The sequence below is a fragment of the Oryzias latipes genome, chromosome 19 (genome assembly GCF_053564925.1).
Source record: "Oryzias latipes strain Hd-rR chromosome 19, Olatipes_Hd-rR_3.1".
Lineage (NCBI taxonomy): Eukaryota > Metazoa > Chordata > Actinopteri > Beloniformes > Adrianichthyidae > Oryzias > Oryzias latipes.
Window position 1 is genome coordinate 3,749,808 of NC_136255.1, and position 18,550 is coordinate 3,768,357.

At 44.9% G+C, this 18,550-nt stretch overlaps 1 protein-coding gene across 3 annotated transcripts in view; it reads right to left on the reverse strand.

The window, feature by feature from the left end:
* mpripb (myosin phosphatase Rho interacting protein b) overlaps window positions 1–18,550 on the reverse strand; it is a 51,920-nt gene that overhangs the window by 9,152 nt on the left and 24,218 nt on the right. For all 3 annotated transcript variants that reach the window (XM_011488495.4, XM_011488496.4, XM_023949550.2), the window contains exons 9-16: window positions 17,583–17,687; window positions 15,145–15,201; window positions 14,975–15,043; window positions 14,794–14,883; window positions 13,756–13,865; window positions 12,017–12,551; window positions 5,801–5,938; window positions 1,101–3,551 (exon numbers count right to left, since the gene is read on the reverse strand). In XM_011488495.4, the coding sequence (XP_011486797.1) occupies window positions 1,101–3,551; window positions 5,801–5,938; window positions 12,017–12,551; window positions 13,756–13,865; window positions 14,794–14,883; window positions 14,975–15,043; window positions 15,145–15,201; window positions 17,583–17,687 (3,555 nt within the window). The remainder of the gene's footprint in view (window positions 1–1,100; window positions 3,552–5,800; window positions 5,939–12,016; window positions 12,552–13,755; window positions 13,866–14,793; window positions 14,884–14,974; window positions 15,044–15,144; window positions 15,202–17,582; window positions 17,688–18,550) is intronic.

Below are 18,550 nucleotides of genomic sequence, written 5' to 3' on the forward strand. Positions count from 1 at the left end.
CAAAGACGCCACAGTCAAATGGAACCAGATCTGGGCACAGGCCACTTTGTCCCAAGCACCAACTTCTGATTCTGATTCTTGACTGGCTGTCAAACTCTCTGGACCTAAAACCTACCAGGATGTGAATCACCAGAACCGAACTATGGGCTGCTTCCAGAACAGCCTGTCCTTCCGTGTCAGCGCTTCCACGGGTTGATCTGTGCCATCCTTCATGCTGCAGCAACAACCAGCAGTTCTCATTTGTTCTGACAAACTGAGCTGTGGGTTTTCCTTCAAGACTTTTGTTCTATGTAAATCCTAAGCATGAGTATGAATATATAAACAAAGTTGAAGGTTACCATACATGTGTTTAGATTCTTTGATGAATAGATCTGGAAAAACAACTCCTCCCTTCTAGTATCTATTCATTTCAAAGCCTCCTGGTTTAATATGTGGAGGTTTAGGCCGTGCAGCACAAAAACATCCAAAAACAAATGTTCCTGAAACTCCGTTAGTTCTAAATTTTAGCCACAACCTTCAGCAGTCACTGAAGAAAAAATAAACCAAAATGGACCAAATTCTGTCCTCATTTCCTAAAGAAATCATTATTATGGTATAACATGAAAAGAAAATGAGGTTAAAGAAGACAATTCATGTCACAATTAGTCATTTCTTATCGCCACAAAAGTGACTTTATAGTAAAAAAAACAGAAAGACATTTACTTCTTCATCAGCACATTTGGTAAGTGGTTAAGAGAAAACATCAGGGAGTTTAAACCAAAATACAAAACTTTGCATTCAAAGTAGATTTTGAATGAGCTTAAATTGTCGCTGAGGGTTTAAATGTCTGGTTAGTGCTGCCGTCTGCTCCTGAATCTTAACAACTAAAGCTCCGTGTGGAGCTGCACGGGTCTTCATGTCAGCTCTTTGGCGGTTAGTTTTCATGCAGCACAGAGAAACAGTGGTTTGGGGGCGCAGCGTAGGAAAAGGGGAGGCTGGGTTAGTCAGGAGGGAGGATGCTGGGGTGGGGGGGGGGGGGGGGGTGGACGAGTCTAGGAACGCCACAAAGGAAAATGAGGCATCACAAATGGGAGGACGGAATAGATAAGGAGCACTTCCACCTTTAGGTTTTCCAGGTCTCGCTCGTATTTCAAGCGCAGCGTGGCGACGTCTCCCAGCTCCTCCCGCCGCCTCGTCTCCTCCGTCATGACGGACAGCTGGGTCAGCAGCTCCTGGATGCGCTCCCTCAGGGTGGATGCTGTTGGGGCTGAGGCCTGCAGCGGTGCAGTGGGCCGGTCTGTCCCGTTCCAAGCGGGACTCATCATGCTCCTCAGCTCTTCCATTTCTCGGTCAAACTGCTCGGTGAGCTTCCTCCTCTCCGCCTCATGCTGCTGCTTCAGGCTCTCCATGCAGCCTGTGAGGGAGTCGATTCTTTCACGGCTCTCCTCTGCCTGGAGGTGCAGCTCTTGGTTGGTCTGAGCGAGCTGCTTCTTCAGCTCTTGGGTTTCCTGCTGGTAGCTGGATGTGACGGTGAGTAGGTCCTGTCTGAGCCTGCCCACTACGCCGGAGAGCTCTGTGGCTCCGTCCACAGAGTCCTTCAGCTCTCCTTCAGTCCCTGGCTCCAGGACACCGTCTGTAGAGGTTTCTGAGAGTTGAGGGTCGTCTGCATGTTGCAGCTCTTTTTTAGGCCAGCCTTGTAGTCTTATGATGACATAAGAGAAGCAGGCTTCTTTCAGAGAAACCTGAAGATAGTCTGCCGGCTGTTCCTGATGTCGCTCGGGGCCGAAGCCCTCAAAAGCCAAGGACAGGACTTTGTCATCTCTGTCAGACTTCAGGCTGGAAACAATCTGTTTCAAATGACGAAACTTTACCCCCAAAGTCTGAGTTAACTGTTTAAGAACCTGAGCGTGCGTTTCCTCATCCATGCAGCTGTACGCCGAGGCAAAAGCTGCCGCTGGCTCACTTTGAGTTTGGGCTGGAAAACAAACTGGGGTCTTGAGGAGCAGCAGACTCTGCAGAGCCAGGATCCGCTCTGCCAACCAGGCCTCACAGCGGTTTGTTTCTGATCCAGGGATGCTCTGCAGCTGGCTCCAGAACTCCCATTCTAGCACTGATATCATGTCTACCTCACTCAAGCACAGTGGGTTTTCGTGAGACTCACTCAAAGCCCTTTTCAGACGGCTGAACATGTCTTCTACATTTGTATTTACCTCCGCTAACATCTCCACAACCTGGCTTATTGCCTCACATGTCCTCTCCAGGTTCCCCACTACTTCCTCCAAAGGTCCCCTGTGGTCAACCTGCTTTGGTCCTGCGTCCGACCTCTTCCCATCAGTCCTTTCCTGTTCATCTTTGCCCATATTTGCCTCTAACGCGCACCGCAGCCTCTTTACTTCCTGTTCAACTTCCAGTACTCTTTGCTTGCTGACGTGTTCAATGTCCTGATTGAGTGCACCTAGTTCTCGATTCCTAGCCTCCAGCTCCACGCAGTGCTGCTCTGCGGCCTGGAGGCTCTCCTTGGTCTCCAGAAACGTTGTTTGTGAGCTTTCCGGCAGCTGTGTGAGCTGCTCCTTCTGTGGGAACGCCTCCTTGTCGTAATAATCTACCTGGAAGCCCAAACCTATCAAAGTGGCCTCTTTCAGTTGTAGCTTCTTCTCAGTGTCTGCAAGGGTGCTGCCCAGTTCTTCCAAGGTAACCAGCGCTTCATGGAGCCGCAGGGACTTTTCATTCAGCTCCCGCTCATAATATTCCCGATCGATGACACTGGCTTGGTTCTCGGCCAGTTCAGCCTTCAGCTTCTTCAGCTGCTCCGCCATGGGGTGATGCTGGCTGCTGAGTTCAGCTTTCAGTCTGTCTATTTCTCTGTCGGCCTCCGTCAGCTGGTTCATGATTTCCTGACATCGCTGTTTCAGAGCTCCGTTTTCCTCTGTTAGAAGTTCAGCTTTCTGAGACAGCCAGCCGACGGCGGCTCCCTTCATGTCTGAGGGGTCCTCCACTTTGGATGAGGAGCTGTGAGGTCTACTCTGACTCTCAGAGCTTTGCCTCTTGACCTTTTCCATTGCATCCTCCATGTTCAGAAGACGTGCTTCATATTCGCGTATGCTCTCTCCAGCTCTAGCTAAGCTCCTCATTAGTTCATTTTCTACCTCCTGTTTGCACTTCCACGTCTCCAAAAGCTCCTGAAGTTGATGTTTTTCTGTGCTGTGACATTTCAAGAGTTTTCCTAACTCCCTTACAGTCAAGGGTTTCTCTGCTGCAAGCTCTTCCAGTTCCTGAATGGCCTCGGGGCTGTCCTGGAGCAGCAAGGACACCGTCTTCTGGATGGGTTCAGAGGGAATGCCCTCCAGGAGGGCTGCTTCTTGTTGCTCCGAAAAGTCGGCGTCCTTGAGGGAGGAGTGAGAAAGCGAGAGGCGAAGCTGTGCCTGCATGTTACGCTTTTTCAGCTCCTGCAGCTTCAGGAGCTCTTTGGTCTCCTGGTACTTCTTGGTTAAACTCTGTGCTTGGGAACTAACCGGTTGGGGGCTCTTCATCTGGGGCGCCACATCGGCCTCCAGACCCAAAGGATGCTCCAGCTTAGAAAAGGGGACCAGACAGTTGGTTAACACACAGCAGGGGAGACACGCTCGCTCATCAACTAAAAGTCACCAACATTTATGAGGAAAAAGTGGCCAAAAGCTTTCCTGACAACACAAACACTTACAAATAAAAGTCTTTAAATAAGAAAAATGGTTTAAAAGGATTTAAGCTGCAAAGTATAAATGCAAAGTTTTGAAAAGAAAGTCAATGTTGGGAGTTAGTTGATCACAACCGAACCCTGAGAGCATGCACATTAAACGGTTAAAGGTTACTTTATGTGGTGATGTGCAACATTAGTTTCAGCTGGAAGCTTTCCTCTCAAACGCAGACCAGGCCTCATCAGCCAATAATTCAAAGACTGTTTCCAACCTTCCCAAATCCAATTCTTCTGTGGAAAAATGAAATGAGCTACTTTAAAAAAAACTGCCTTTACGAACAGCAGGCAGGGGTAAAATACAGGAAGTCATGCAATCAGCTGACGGGGAGAGCAACAGCATGATATACTTTGATGCATTTGTTATTATCCTTAACTTAAACTATGCACACACGGGGCATTTGAAGGGCTTTCGAACGCATGTTTAGCCCACGCTGTTCACACTGGACAAGCAGGGAGGGGCTTCTTCGTTTTCTAGCGCTCATCCGTCACCTACAGCTGGAAGCGTCTTGGTGTGAAATGTGGAAGCGGGGAAAATGTCCTGAATCTGCTGCAGACTTTTTCTGTAGCAGCTCTATTCCGATAAATGAAAGACATGGAGTCATTGAATTCTGGCCGCCAAAAACCCTAAACATTAATTTCTACTCCATGGTCAGGTTGACACTTCCATCAATAACAGGGATGTCATCCTTACATCCCTACCAGATCTGAGGCCCAGCTTGGCCAAAGTTTGACCCGATTTAACCATCAACTCACGTTCAATGGCCGTGCGTTTTGCATGTAGAGCCTGAAAACAGGGGTAGAAACTTGCACAGTGGTGTATGAACGCTGAAGACCAAAACGAGCATGGACTCCTGTTTACGTAGACTTTTCATTGGAAGTGGCCGCTTGAACGTGCGCCGAGGGCGGCGTGGACGTTACCGCTTGAACCCCACAGGAAGTAGAGGCACAGCCTTCATCTGATCAGACTGTCTTCAAATTCAAATACCCACACAGTTTCTTTCTTCTTTTTTAACATGTACCTGAAGCATTCAACTTTGTAGAGTTCCCCAGGAACCGTGCAGATCAAACAACTTCCAACTATTTTAAACCCCAGCTGTCAAAGGGCAAAAACATCCAAATTACCATCATCTGTAGTATTTCCATCCTTGTTCCTTTAGTTTCAACAAAAGAAGTGGATTTATCAAATGTTCACAGCAACAGTCGGCACAAAGATTGATCATCTTTGGAGGTGTGACAGAGGGACGACTGCAGCAGACACACTGATTTGAAAACCCTGACTGGTTAAACACTAGAAAATAAACTTCACTGCATCTACAAATATGACCCCACGGACCCGGCTCCAGTCACAGCCGGCTTCGTGCTCTAGCTGAAATGTTTCCTCGTGCTTTAGCGCTCTAGTTTTCTAAAGGGAGTCGATGCAGCTGCTCAACATACGTACCGCCGCCTGTTCACGCCACAGACGCTTCAGAACAAAAACTGGAGTCAACAATGCCTCCTGCTAGTTCAGCTGTAACGGCACCATTCACTGTAGGACTACGGGGCACAGTTTGTGACACAGCACCATCTCATGGGTCATAAGCATCTGGAACCCTCGTCTCAGAGGTCCGGCACAGCAAATTCACAGCCAAACATGCACATGTATACATTTACACTCCCAAATCCATGGTTTCCTGTTCCTGTACCTCACACCAAGCCATGACAACAATCATCTGATCCTGCACACATTAACGGGGAACCGTCTGCAGGAGAACATCCAGTGGAGAAGAACCCAGTTGTTCCATGCGACAGGAAATGCGTTAGACAGAACCGAAGCTCTGCGAGACAAGTTAGCATCTACTATGGTGGGATTCTGTGGCCCACAGTCAGTAAAGGCATTACAATGAGCATGAGTTCACACACAGCACAAAGACAGAAGATCGACTAAGAGAGGCTAATGCAGTCAGAAAACTCCACTGAACTTTACATGCAATGAACTCATGCAAAAGTGGAGACATTATGCTGCTTCAAAGTCAGTTTGGTTCCAGCTTTTTACAACATGCAAAGGATGTTACAAACTGACAGGAAGTCACGTGGACTGGAGTAACTCACCGGAGATATGTAGCCGGAGCGGACGTGCTGCTCTCTCTCCAGAGCCGTCCTCAGCTGGAACTCCAGCTCCTGCTTGTGCTTGTTGGAGTGCAGCAGCTGCTGATGGCAGCTCTCCAGCTGGGCCTTCAGCTCCTTTATCTGCAGAAAAGGAAAGGCTGCAGGGGTTACTGGATCCTCCGCAGAGAGCGCGCTCCAAACTCAGCTTGTGATATTGGAAACGCAGACAACTGCCAACGATGACAAGAAAAAGCTATTAACGAGTTTATGGGCGAGTTTAGAGTAAGCATCGTAAAGTTTGACTTTTTCTGTATCTTATATGTCTGAATTCAGAGTGCAATGATTTTTTTTTTGCACCAAGTCTTTTTATTGATTTTGTTTTTTGGAAACAGTACAAAACAGACAACATGAAACAACCCCCCCCCCCCCCCCCCCCACCACCCCCCACCCTCCCTCCCACTCTCATTGTACCATTCAGTCTCAAGTCTTACAGAAGCTTAGACACCTGGCGGGACACAATTTAAAAAAAAAAAAAAAAAAAAAAAAACACCTGTTCACATTACAAGACCAGTCACAGACATTTTTTGGCAACCATGACATGCAAGTCTCTCAGATGCTCTAATATAGGATTCCATGTTAGATAGAACCTCTGCACCGATCCCTTCATAGAGGATCGAATTTTCTCCAGCACCAAAAAGTGCAGAAGGTCTTTCAGCCACATGTTGAAGGTTGGAGGGTATTTTTCTTTCCATTTGAGCAGTATGAGTCTCCTGGCAATCAGTGTCCCAAAGGATATGATGGTTTGTGCTCTATGGTCCAGGTTTACAGGTAAAACACCAAATAATACAGAAAAAACAGAGGGTTGTAAAGGCGTACGCAGCACATCAGAGAAAAAAGTGAATATAGATTCCCAGAAGTGATCTAACTTGGAACAGGACCAGAACATATGGGACAGGGTGGCTACGGAACAGCTACATCGGTCACATGTGGGATCTATATTGTGGACGAACTTGGAAAGTTTAGCTTTGGACCAGTGGAGTCGGTGTACGATCTTAAACTGGATAACCTGATGACGCAAACAGATTGATGAGAAATGTATATTATCTAACGCTTCACTCCAAATACTGTCAGGAATATTCAAGTGTAGTTCTTCTTCCCAGTGAGATTTGAGTGTTGTCAAGGGCTCTAAATCATGTGTGTTTAACAAGGAGTAGATTTTGCCAATTGTTCCCCTGGAGCCAACATTAATTTTCAAAGTGGATTCTAATAGTGAATCAGGTGGATGGGATGGGAAACAGGGATATGACTTAAAAACAAAGCTACGAAGCTGCAGATATCTAAAAAAATGAGAGCGAGGGATGTTGAACTTAACCAGAAGTTGATCAAAAGATGCAAACGTGTTGTCAATAAACAGGTCATCAATTAAACAAACTCCTCTCCTGCTCCATTCATGAAAAGCTTCGTCTGAGGTTGAAGGTATGAACTGATGATTTCTAAAAACAGGAGCCAACTTTGACAGATCTTTAAGGGAAAACACTCTTCTAAATTGTGCCCAAATTTTAAGAGAATATTGCACTACAGGATTGGAGGTGTACTTCGAGAGAGGCTCAGGATATGGAAGTTTGGAACAGAGTAATGAAAAGGGGGAGGTACAAAGACAAGAAGAGTTTTCCATACATAGCCATGCTGGAGGTGTTAAAGTGGGGGAGTGTATGACTTTCCAGTGTAACATGGCTCTTATGTTGGCAGCCCAATAGTAGAGCTGAAAATTAGGGAGAGATAGTCCACCATGTTTTCGGTGTTGTTGAAGGACGCTTTTCCTAATCCTGGGGTTCTTTTTATTCCATAAGAATCCAGATATCAATTTGTCAACATCTGTAAAAAATGATTTAGATATGTATATGGGGACACATTGAAATATATATAAAAATTTTGGGAGAGTATTCATTTTAATAGTGTTTATTTTCCCACCCAATGAAAGCGGTAAAAGACTCCAGCGTTCTAGATCCTTTTTAAGTTGGGCTAGCAGGGGCAAGAAGTTGGATTTAAAGATATCTTTAAAGGAGTGTGTCACAGAAATTCCTAAATATTTTATTTTATGTAGACTGGCCTTAAAAGGGAACTGGGCAAAATTAATTTTTCTAGCTTCTGCATTCACTGGCATGATCTCGCTTTTCTGAAGGTTAACCTTGTATCCTGATACTCTACCAAATTCCTCTAGTAGATTCAAAGTTACTGGTAAGCTTCGTAGGGGGTTGGACAAGAACAGAAGCATGTCGTCAGCGTAAAGGGATACCTTATTTGAAAAATTATATCTATTTATTCCAATAATGTTAATTTCCTGGCGTATTGCTATGGCCAATGGTTCAATCACGATGGCGAATAGCAGCGGGGATAGGGGGCAGCCCTGGCGGGTCCCGCGCTTGAGGGAAAAATAGGGGGAGCGATTATTATTCGTACAAACAGCTGCTAATGGGGAAGAATACAGAATCTTTATCCAAGAAATGAAATATTCACTAAAGCCGAATTGTTTTAAAGTGTAGAGCATGTAATCCCACTCCACTCGGTCAAAAGCCTTCTCTGCATCCAGAGACAGGAGAACTTCTGGGACATCAGGTGAAGCGGGACCATAAAGAATATTGAATAAGCGTCTAACATTATAAAATGATTGGCGACCTTTGATGAAGCCGGTCTGATCATCTGCAATAATTGAGGGCAAAACAGTCTCCAAACGCCCGGCTAGCATCTTTGAAAGAATCTTGTTATCTACATTTAAAAGGGAGATAGGACGATATGACCCACATTCATGAGGATTCTTATCTGGTTTTGGGATAAGGGAGATGACCGCCTGACGCATTGTTGGAGGAAGAGTGCCTGTGGCAAGAGACTCTTCAAAAACTGAGAGCAGAAATGGAGAGAGTTGGTTAGAAAATTTCTTAAAAAAATCAACAGAAAATCCGTCAGGTCCTGGGCATTTTCCATTTTGCATGGATTTAATTGTGTTCATAACTTCTTGGACAGAGAAGGGTTTGTCCAATACCCGAGACAAGTTATTTTCAATTAAGGGGACATTTATTTTCTTAAAGAATGCATCAAATAGAGTTGGATCACCACATGATTCTGTATCATACAGGGTCGAGTAGTATTTATAAAAACAGGAGTTTATTTCTAAGTGGTCTCTGTGTTTATTACCTGACTGATCTTTTATTTCAATTATAGCTCTGCTGGCAGCTTTTTGATGAAGCTGGTGGGCTAAGATTTTTCCAGCCTTCTCACCATGTTCATATTTCCGGCATTGTGCTTTGTTTATTAGGTTTTCTATATATCCAGTAGATAACAAATTGAACTCTGTTTGAAGATTAAGACGTAATTTAAACAAATCTTCGGATGGAGTGACTGAAAGCATTGTGTCTAATTTAAAGATATCTTTAGTCAGATTATCGAGTTTTTGATTATTACTTTTCTTTTGTTGGGCACAATAGGAGATGATCTGTCCTCTCAGGTACGCCTTCAATGATTCCCAAACAGTAGAAAGGGATATTCCAGGGGTCAAATTACATTTAAAGAAGAATGTTATTTCGGATGAGATGAATTTAGTAAACTTTTCGTCAGAGAGTAATGTGTTGTTAAATCGCCAGGGTCGATAACTGTTGCAGGAAGTTGGTATACGTAAAGTCATAAGTAAAGGGGCGTGATCTGAAATAACTATGGCTTGGTATTCACATTTGCGAACAAGAGAGAGGAGTCGTTTATCTATGAAAATATTATCAATACGAGAATATGTTCTGTGGACAGGAGAGAAAAAGGAGTAATGTTTGGACGTGGGATTCAAAAACCTCCAAATATCAATAACACCGTTTGTGCTAAGAAAGCACTGTAATTGTAGAGCCGAACTGGTCAAGGGTGCTGGTCGAGACGAGCTGCGATCCAAACTCGGTGACAAGACACAGTTCATGTCTCCTCCAAATATTAAATGGTGAGTGTTCATATTTGGTATCTTGGGAAAAAAATTAGGGAAAAATGAGCTATCTTCCCAATGAGGTGCATAAACATTAACCAATACTACGGGTGTGTTGAGCAACCTGCCGGTGACAATTACATAACGTCCTGAAGAGTCTGTTTCCACTGAGGACATGTCGAAGGGGACGTTCTTATTAATGAGAATGGCTACACCTCGAGACTTAGAGTGGAAATTAGAGTGGTATGATTGCCCGATCCACCCTCCCCTGAGTCGAAAGTGATCAAAGGTCCGAAGGTGAGTTTCCTGGAGAAAAACTATTCCTGCTTTTAACTTGTTTAAGTGGTTCAATACTTTTTTTCGCTTTACAGGGGTGTTTAAGGATTTTACATTCCAAGTAATAAAATGAACATCGTGGCCAGCTGGCCCAAATGAAAAGTTTGAATCAGTTGGTGTCCTGGTCATCAGTAGAGAAAATAATTTCTATGTTGCTCATAATAGGGCTTGTAACAACGTTGTGGAGGTCTTTACAAAAAGAGATAAGCAAATGCAGACTGAGATAAAATACTACAAGGTCAAACCAGAACTCAAAGTGTGGTACAATGAAACCCACCCCATCACCAACCAGAACACGGTGATTACCCAAACCCATAGAAAGATAACTGCACATTTAAGTGCTTTGGGAAGAACACTAGCTCTCAGGAGATCAGGCTCCGTTCCAGAACAGGCACATGTGTCACATATAGGATAAGTAAAACTCCAACTTAAAACAAGTGAACATAACAGAAGGACTGCAGCAGCAACTCTTGGGAGTCCGCGAGTCAATGCGACCATAAAATAAGAGAAAACGGATGTCTGTATTTTAACTGACCTCGTTCAGATCCGCTCTCAGTTCAAATCATTTTGTGGACGCGCTCCCCGCGATCGTGGATTTCACGTAAGCCGTCGCCTCCTCCGCGTTTTGGAACCATTTTTCAGTCCCATTGTGCGTAATCCGGAGTCGCGCCGGGTACATGAGCCCGTATTTCACTCCCTCCCGGCCCCGGAGGAGCCGTCGCACCTCGCCGAAGGCAGCTCTCGCCTGCGCCACACTTGGAGGGTAATCGGGGAAGATGGAGATGTCGGCGCCCTTCCAGCGCAGCGGGCCGGACTCCCGGGCGCGCCGGAGGATTTCCATGCAATCTTGATGGTAGTGGAGCTGGGCTATGATGACCCGCGGTCTGCCGGTCCGGTTCCTCGCCGGTCCTCCTCGGTGAGAGCGGTCGATGAGGATGTCTTTATCCATCTGCAGGACATCCCGTAGGAGCTTGGAAACCGCTGTGGGTGAGCTGGAGCCCGCGGATTCGGGGATGTTAATGATGCGGATGTTTGAGCGTCTCATCCGCCCCTCCATGTCGAGGCATTTCTCCCGCAGGCCGTTCACTTCTGATTCCAATTTATCCACTCTGTTTTGGAGAGAGGTCACCTCGTCAGACTGAGAGGAGAGAGCTTGCCCCATGTCCGCCATTGTAATCTTCATCGCCTCCACCTCGGACCGCATTGTAGCCGTGTTGTTAGCTAGCTCCGTCTTTAGCATATGTAACTCGGTTTTAATGGCCTCGAAGTCGTCCGAGAGCGCAGTCTTCAGCTCCTGTCGGAACATTGCAGCTATGTCCGCCTTCAGAGAGGAAAGAATTTCGGCTTTCATAGCCGAGGAGTCAGCTTGGGCCGCGGATGGTGGGCTGCTAGAGCCGGGCTCTCTGGGGCCGGCCGACGGAGCGGATCCGGTGAACTTGAACTTTCGCAAATTATTGGCCATTAAAATAGTTTTAGCTAACAAATATGAAAGATGGCACAATAATTACACAGTTCCTGATGGAGTTTTACAGTTTTTATAAAAATAAAATGCCTTAAAAGATTAGTTTAAACCTATTTTCAACGGAGCCTGTCTTTCGTGCTGCCTACTCCATTGCCTGCTCCGCACTTCCTCCAGAGTGCAATGATTTTAATTCCAAATCAAATTCTAACCAGATGTTTAAACGGCCCTTTTATCTACACTTCTGTGATGCGTTTATTATCAGCAACAGCCTGTGAATCAAATTTCCTGTGAGGATAGTTGCTGGTGTTTTCAAAGCTGGACTGCACCATCAGTGACAGGATAAAGAGAGGATGAGCCTGAAGACAAAGCTCTTCTGAAACATCACTTCTAGGAGGGATATATTTATCTGCCCTCTATCTCTACCCAGCTGGAGAGGAGAATAAATCTGGCAAAGGTAGCGTACCCCCTGTTTGTAGCTGTCCAGCAGGAGCTCCAGCTCTGCCGTGTCTCTGGTCGCCGGCGTTGTGCTGGCGAGAGGAACCCTCCTCTCCTCTCGGATGGGCGTCTTCTCCACCTGTCGCCAGTGCTCCTCTATCACCTCCTCTACCCTCTGCTGCCTCTCCAGAGAGATGGGGGACAGGGAGTCTGGGACGCTCCCTCCTTCTGTGCTGGATCTGTGCTCTGAGCTGGTCACAGACTCGTACCTTTTGCGCCGCTCTTCTCTCCTGCGACTTCGCTCCGGCTCGCTGGCATCTGCCTGGAGGCCCTCAGCCTCCTGCGCTCGCTGCTGAGCCAGAGCCTGGGCGATGGGTCGGAACTCGGCCCAGTCGAATGTCTTTGAGCGGCCTTCTCGTCTGCGTTCCCGAGCTCGGCTCCGCGCGACTCCTGCTGCAGGTTCTCTGGCCACAGAAGACGCCTCTGAAGAGGCCAAGTCCTGAGCTACATCCGGTCTAACCAGACCCTCCAACGGAGTAAAAGATCCGTGATCTTCAGTCGAGCTAAAGGAAGTGGCACACAAGACATTTCTGATGCATGTGGGCCTTATCAATGTTAAACTTGCTGTGTAGCTATTTGTCTTTGTTCTTTATGCGTCCGGTAAACAATCACAATCGCTTCCAAAGGACGCTGTCAGTAACCAGCCTCTCACTAATCAACTGTTTTAGAGATTCTGCTTTGGAGGACCGGAAGAGACAAATTGAAATAAATATATACGCCATTAAACTATTAAATACATGTGTCAGTACTTATTTTAAATTGTCGTTAAATAAATGACTAAATGTTTCAATATATGTGGCATTAAAATATCAAAATAGTCATTTAAATATTTCATGGCCAGTGTGGGCTGGAAGGGACACATTAAAATAAATATGTTCAATATGAAATAAATACGTAATTTATCATTTAAAATTGGAAATAAATAACTAAAACCGTTAGTACAATATCAACATTGAGCTGATATAACATTTTAAATGATTTAAGAAACATGTATTTCATGTTTCATTCCATGATTTCCTGATTTAATGAATAATTTCCTGGTCCGTTTTGCGGCATTTCATTATGTTATCTGTCAAACTGTCCAATCAAACTCAGTGGGCGGGGCTAACTCAGATCCTCTCTACTCCATTGCCCTGGCTTGATGGCGGCTAGAGTGACGAGGCCCTTTGTAAGCAAAGGGATGATGGGAAATGAAGGCGGGCTTACTCCATGCCAACGGTGAATTTCTACTGAACTCCTGCCGCTCTGCAGAAACTATGTCCTAGAGAACGACACAGATTTTTTGGATTTGGGCTAAAAATGGCAAGATTAATAGAGCACCGGGAACGCTTTGAAAACAGATCAGAAGATGACTGGAGTGGGGATTTAATTAGTGAATACGTTTTGAAATAGAATGACAACACAAGAAGTAAAGATACGAGTAAATTCTGCTTTCTGCTCTGTTGTTCTGAGCCAACCCTCTTTACAATCTTCACAGACGGGAACACGATTGTAGTGATAGTCTCCCTCTACAGGGAACTAAACATAAACCCACTTGTTTTTATATTTTGGAAATGTGTTGCTGTTCTGACAAGCCTGTTTTTGTTTTGAATGAGCCTCCCACAATGTGATAAAACTATCAGTGAAACCTTCAGAGCAATGAGCCACTTCTGAGAGTCAAACCTCTCAGATTCAAAGCAGGAGGTGAAGACGGTCCTTTTTCCTGACCTGGCCACATCAGGGGCAGTGGAGGGTCTGACATTCTTCATTACTGCCTGGATCCAATTCCTGCGGATTCCTGCTGTCATCGCTGAGAGAGTGTGAACTCCATCCAAAGTCTAGACACACGTGATAACAAAAAAAAAAGTCAGAGTGGCCAGAACAGCAAACACTGCAGGACAACCGGTGTTTACTGATGCCAGATAAAAACCATTGAGATCTTCAGTTTCTGGCGGGTTTGTTTTTACGCCCTTTGGTGAAAAAGTCCAGGTAGACTTGAGAGAATTAAAAAAATGGCTCAGTTCTTTCTAACAGTATTTGGTCTCAAAACATTACAAAAAACAACAACCACCTTTTCCATTTTCCTTAAAAAAAACTGTTAAAAGTTTGCACACAGTTTTTAATGATATAAACCCCTGAAATTGAACTGTGAATCGTAACTTCGTCTTAGCGGGCAAGGGAGGGTGCTTTGTTACGGTGTACGCTCCAGAGGAGGCTTCTGACCGCAGTCCGGCCGGCCGCTCTGCATCAGTGAGCAGCTGGACTCAGGAGAACCGGCTCTCCAAGCAGAGGAGCGGCTCTGGGACGGTGTGTGAGCTAACGGAGGCGGCTTTTGAACGCAGAAATGCTGCTTCGTCCAGAGAAACCGTGTAAACAATCATGTGAATTCATGTTTCCAGTCGTGTCGACAGAATAACGGCTGATGTTATTCATTAACCTGCAGTCAAGATGCACATTGCAGCATTGACTGCATGGATATGAAGTGAATCCAGGGCTAAATGTTGTTGGCACGTATTAGCCTAATGCTAACCCTTCTTCTGGCTCCGTGTGGCCAAGAATAAAGCACGGATATAGAAAATTATGAGCAAACGGGTGCTTCATAATAATCATAACAATAATAGAATCAGGTTTAGAAGATCATCCGCTTCTTGGTCGTTTTTAGGTTATAGTAAAATAAAAACCAGGTTTTGTTTCCTTCTTTCAGGCAGTATGTAAAACCTTGAACTCTGTAGGAAGTTTGCACTCAGAACAAAAGGGAACTCTTACATGAATCTGAAAACCATAGTTTCGTTGAGCTTGATACTCTGTGACACTGTAGCAGGTTGACAGGTCAATCTCCCCATCCAAGTCAGAGGCCTGCAGTTTAAAAGGATAAAAAACAGCTCAAAGACAATATTAGGCAGAAAAAAAGGAAAGGAGCGACAGCTTGATAAGAAAACATGTTCACCTCCTCTGCGATTGAATCCTTGTAATATCTCAGACTGTGGTCAGTCAGCACAAACCAATACTTCTTCCACTAAAAACAGAACAGAAAAAGGTTTGGTCTGTGTTGGGTGTAAATATCAAGGAACCCCTTCAGGTGCAAGAGGCAAAGCTTTGACAGTAGAAGTGAAGTACCTGGCCTTGCTCATCCAGTTTTACCATCCATCCTTTCTTGAAGTTGAGCAAATCTGGCTGAAAAGGGGAAGAAAAGGAAAGAGTTGAATGAACCAACTAAGAGAAAGAGTTGTAAAGCCACACCTTTTCTTTTCTTTAACAGCAACAGCATAAAAAAACTCATGCTTAGTTTGCTTGAGGCAGAAATGGTCCCATCCAATTAGATTAGAGCCCAATTAAGGTCACGGTGGTTGAAATGGCCAATGGATGAGCAGCACTTCTGCCAGATGCACAACTCAGATGCTGACAGTGACTGTAGTCTGCTCTGAGTCCAAACCGTGTCGACCACACGTGAACATCTGAACAGCCAGCAGTGATGACCACAATGTGAACATAAAGTACCTATAAGAGTGAAGGTAAAGCACACAGATGGACTACACCTCATGTAGACGGTGTAATCTGAAGGTCAGTGTAATCAAAGTAGTGGTAGGTGAGTGTTTCTGGTTGTAGCTCGCTTTTGTAGCGTTTTCATTTGACTCACAGGTTCTTGTGAAAAGCGCTGCTGTGCGGTAAAACACTTTCCAGTTTCTTCATTTTTTCGTACCGTTCCGTCCAGTTGGTTTGTCAAAGTTAGCATGTCGTCTGGTAATGCTTCTAGATATTAAACTCCTTACAACAGCTACAGTCTGTTGGCATATTAGACAGACAGTTGTTGTGTGCTTCAATAAAAACAAAAAAAAGCTCATTTCCCTGACGCGGCGGCCCTTGTTTTCAGCCAATCACATTCAAGCAATCGTACACACAGTTCTTAGTGTGGGGGCCGGTGAAAGTTTGATATTTGGCCTATGGGCCGGACTTTGGACATGCCTGCCATAGACCACTGCCTGTGGCAGGCTTGAATTGAAAATCTTGTTCATTAAAACTTACCTAGCTGCCACCAACAGCGTCATTCTGTGTGTGTATTTGGCTTCTTTCCCAAACTAAACTCTGTCAGAGGATCATATTTGGAAAGAAACCTTGGAGGTCTGAAGCAAAAGCCTCAGCAAAACAATCACAACATTTTCATCTCTTCTACGTCTCAAAAAAAGAAAAGAAAAAAGACTAATTTCTATGAAGCGCTTAACACCAGTAATTAATGTCCAACAATATAGATTTATTCTGATAGATGTTCATCTCAATTAATCTATGATTTGTCCAATAAATGGGGCAGACTCTGTCATTCTGCCCCGGGGCAGCTGTGGCAACATCAGAAGTTACCATCACCAAGTATGAATAAGGAGTGAATGAATGAAGAACTTTGAGCATCTGGAAGAGCGCAGATAAATCCAATCCATCTTTATTATCATTATTATTATTGCACTATTATAAAAAAAAGCGTATATCTCTGTAAGCTCAGAACTACTCTAAAAAGGAAGAGAGTCTGTAAAATTCACAGCCATGATTAGAAATGAGACCAGGAGCTCAAGAAGAAGGAATTTTCTTCTATGAATAGTTTTGATGTCTTGACTGTAGAGTTTTCTCTTTAAACTCTGTTCTCATATAAAAACAGAGACACTCTATCAGATATAGGCCTCTTCCATATGAGCAGGATGTGGGAAACACACACAGGGTGTGCAGAGCCAAAGTTAGCCTATCAGCTTGTTAGGAGTCATTGGCATTCTGTTTGTTGAGACTGAGGCTTTTTCAGGGTTTAATTCTTCTGTTACCTAACCCAATCTAGCCCTCAACCCAGCGACCTCTTTCTGCTCTGAGGCCCTGGCACTGCCGCTGACCCTGGATCCAGCAGCTTAGCAGAACAGCAGAGGCTTTGTCTGTGAATCCAGACACACATGGACACACTGACCTTGCAGTTTTCCAGGTCGAAACAACCAGAACCAACCTCATCTGTAAGTCTGCCACGCTTTACACATAAAGCAGAGATGCAACGCTTTCACACATTTGCCTGACTAATTCCTGCCTTACATATCAATGAACACAGATGTTTAAATAATAAATGACAATAATGACAATGACAATATTGCAAAGGATGAAAGGGTCTGGCTTCCATCAAGAACTGGCCTCCAGTGCTGCAGCCCTTGGGGGCTTGAAATCCCCTGTAGTCTTACTAATAAGCTTCTAAGCTGATTGGAGGCTACCTGTATGGAAATGCCCAATCTATCAACAATGCAGGACAAAAACAGAACAATCTTTTACTCTGAACACAAACGTCTTTGAGGTAAAGCAAAAGGTTACAGCTGCCTTGTTCTGGCCAGACGGCAGAATGACAGAAGTCATGGTTGCTGTCTATGCATGACCCGTCACCTTTATTGAGGGGTTTGTCAAGGGGGCTCCGTCAATGCCTGGGTGGTCTTGGTGTCACACTAACATCAAGTAAGTCACTGATAATACCTTAGTTGATTTACCAGAAACCAGACACTAAATGCTCGTGACATGTCATTTTACATGAGTAGAAGCCTCACCGTCATGACAGACTCTGTGGTCCTTCGATCCAAAGACTTGGCTCTTCTCAGGGGGGGCAGCCTGGAGGGAAAGTCCAAACCTGGATCTGGGTCCTGCCTCAGCTCCTAAACAACAAACCAATGAACCGTTTCCTACATTGTTTTACACCTGGAAAAGAAATGACAGCCTCTAACTAAAGCCTCAGTCCAGAGAGTTGTTTGAGGCAGGACAGGAAGTGTGCATGTGTGGGTGGAGAGAATTTGGCCGATTTGCTATTTTGTATTCTTTTAGAGGTGCTAGAGGGTTTTTGTAGCTTCTACCACATTTATACTGAAGCATTAAAAGCTTCATCAATGAATACACTTTTAATTCCATTCAATTTCATTTATATAGCCCAATATTACAACAATAGTTGTCTCAACTTTATAAGGTAAAATTGTGGCAACACCTCTATTTTGGCCAATAACCAGCCTTTTTTGGTAAATTCAAAGCAACACAGCAATTCTTTGGGTGTAATCCAGAGAAAAGAGATACAGGTGAGCTTGAAAGGAAAGGAACAACAGAAATGTGATCACGACAGGCTCAAGAACACAGTCTGTGTGTTTGAGATCTTTTTCTGTGGGCTCCACAGATAAGGCTCTAGGGTCTGCACAGTCATTGTTTGACTGCTTTGCTTCTATCAAGTCCCAGCCAGTTTGACGGAGCAGAGGGTGAGGGTGGGAAAGGAAAGCTCAATCATCAGGGGAACTCCCCCCAAATAATGGAAACTAGAGATTAATATAGCACACACTGCTGACCTCTGACATGCAATCAAAATAAAGACCAGAACAGAGAGGCAAAGGGTGGAGGGGAGGAGAACGGATGAAGGAAGGGGAGGGACTGGACAGATGGATTTTAAAAACGATGCTTCTGGAGAATCCTGCTGTCAGTCATATTATGATCATCTTGCTGGGGAACCGCTGCAGAGGGACGGATGACTTCGGTGGGC